At 61.7% G+C, this 311-nt stretch overlaps 1 protein-coding gene and 1 long non-coding RNA gene across 3 annotated transcripts in view; one reads left to right on the top strand and one right to left on the bottom strand.

Moving 5' to 3' along the window:
* The window catches only part of LOC106735794 (uncharacterized), a 48,219-nt gene that overhangs the window by 18,922 nt on the left and 28,986 nt on the right, over positions 1-311 (bottom strand). The gene's annotated exons all lie outside the window — the stretch shown is intronic.
* HJV (hemojuvelin BMP co-receptor) overlaps positions 1-311 on the top strand; it is a gene marked incomplete in the record, with an annotated part of 4,453 nt that overhangs the window by 1,853 nt on the left and 2,289 nt on the right. For both annotated transcript variants that reach the window (XM_027775194.1, XM_027775193.1), the window contains 1 exon segment: positions 164-311. In XM_027775194.1, coding sequence (XP_027630995.1) covers positions 164-311 — 148 coding nt within the window.

A 311-nucleotide genomic window follows, 5' to 3' on the forward strand; every position in this document is an offset into this window, starting at 1 on the left:
GGAGAGGCCGGAGGTGGGAGGAGGGGTTGGGGGCCTGGGGAGGCCCGTGGTTGGTTTTAGGAACAGCTGAACCCTCCTAATAAGATTTAGGGGAGTTATGAACATACTCCAACAGAGCGAGGGTCTGTGGACTTTCTCACAACCCTCTTCCTTCTGCCCTCAGCTCATTCTCAATGCAAGATCCTCCGCTGCAATGCTGAGTATGTGTCGTCCACCCTGAGCCTTAGAGGTGGGGGGAGGCCAGGAGCGCTTCGAGGCGGCGGCGGCCGGGGTGGAGGGGTGGGCTCCGGCGGCCTCTGTCGAGCCCTCCG

Source organism: Tupaia chinensis, unplaced genomic scaffold, assembly GCF_000334495.1.
Source record: "Tupaia chinensis unplaced genomic scaffold, TupChi_1.0 Scaffold000529_1, whole genome shotgun sequence".
Taxonomy (NCBI): domain Eukaryota; kingdom Metazoa; phylum Chordata; class Mammalia; order Scandentia; family Tupaiidae; genus Tupaia; species Tupaia belangeri.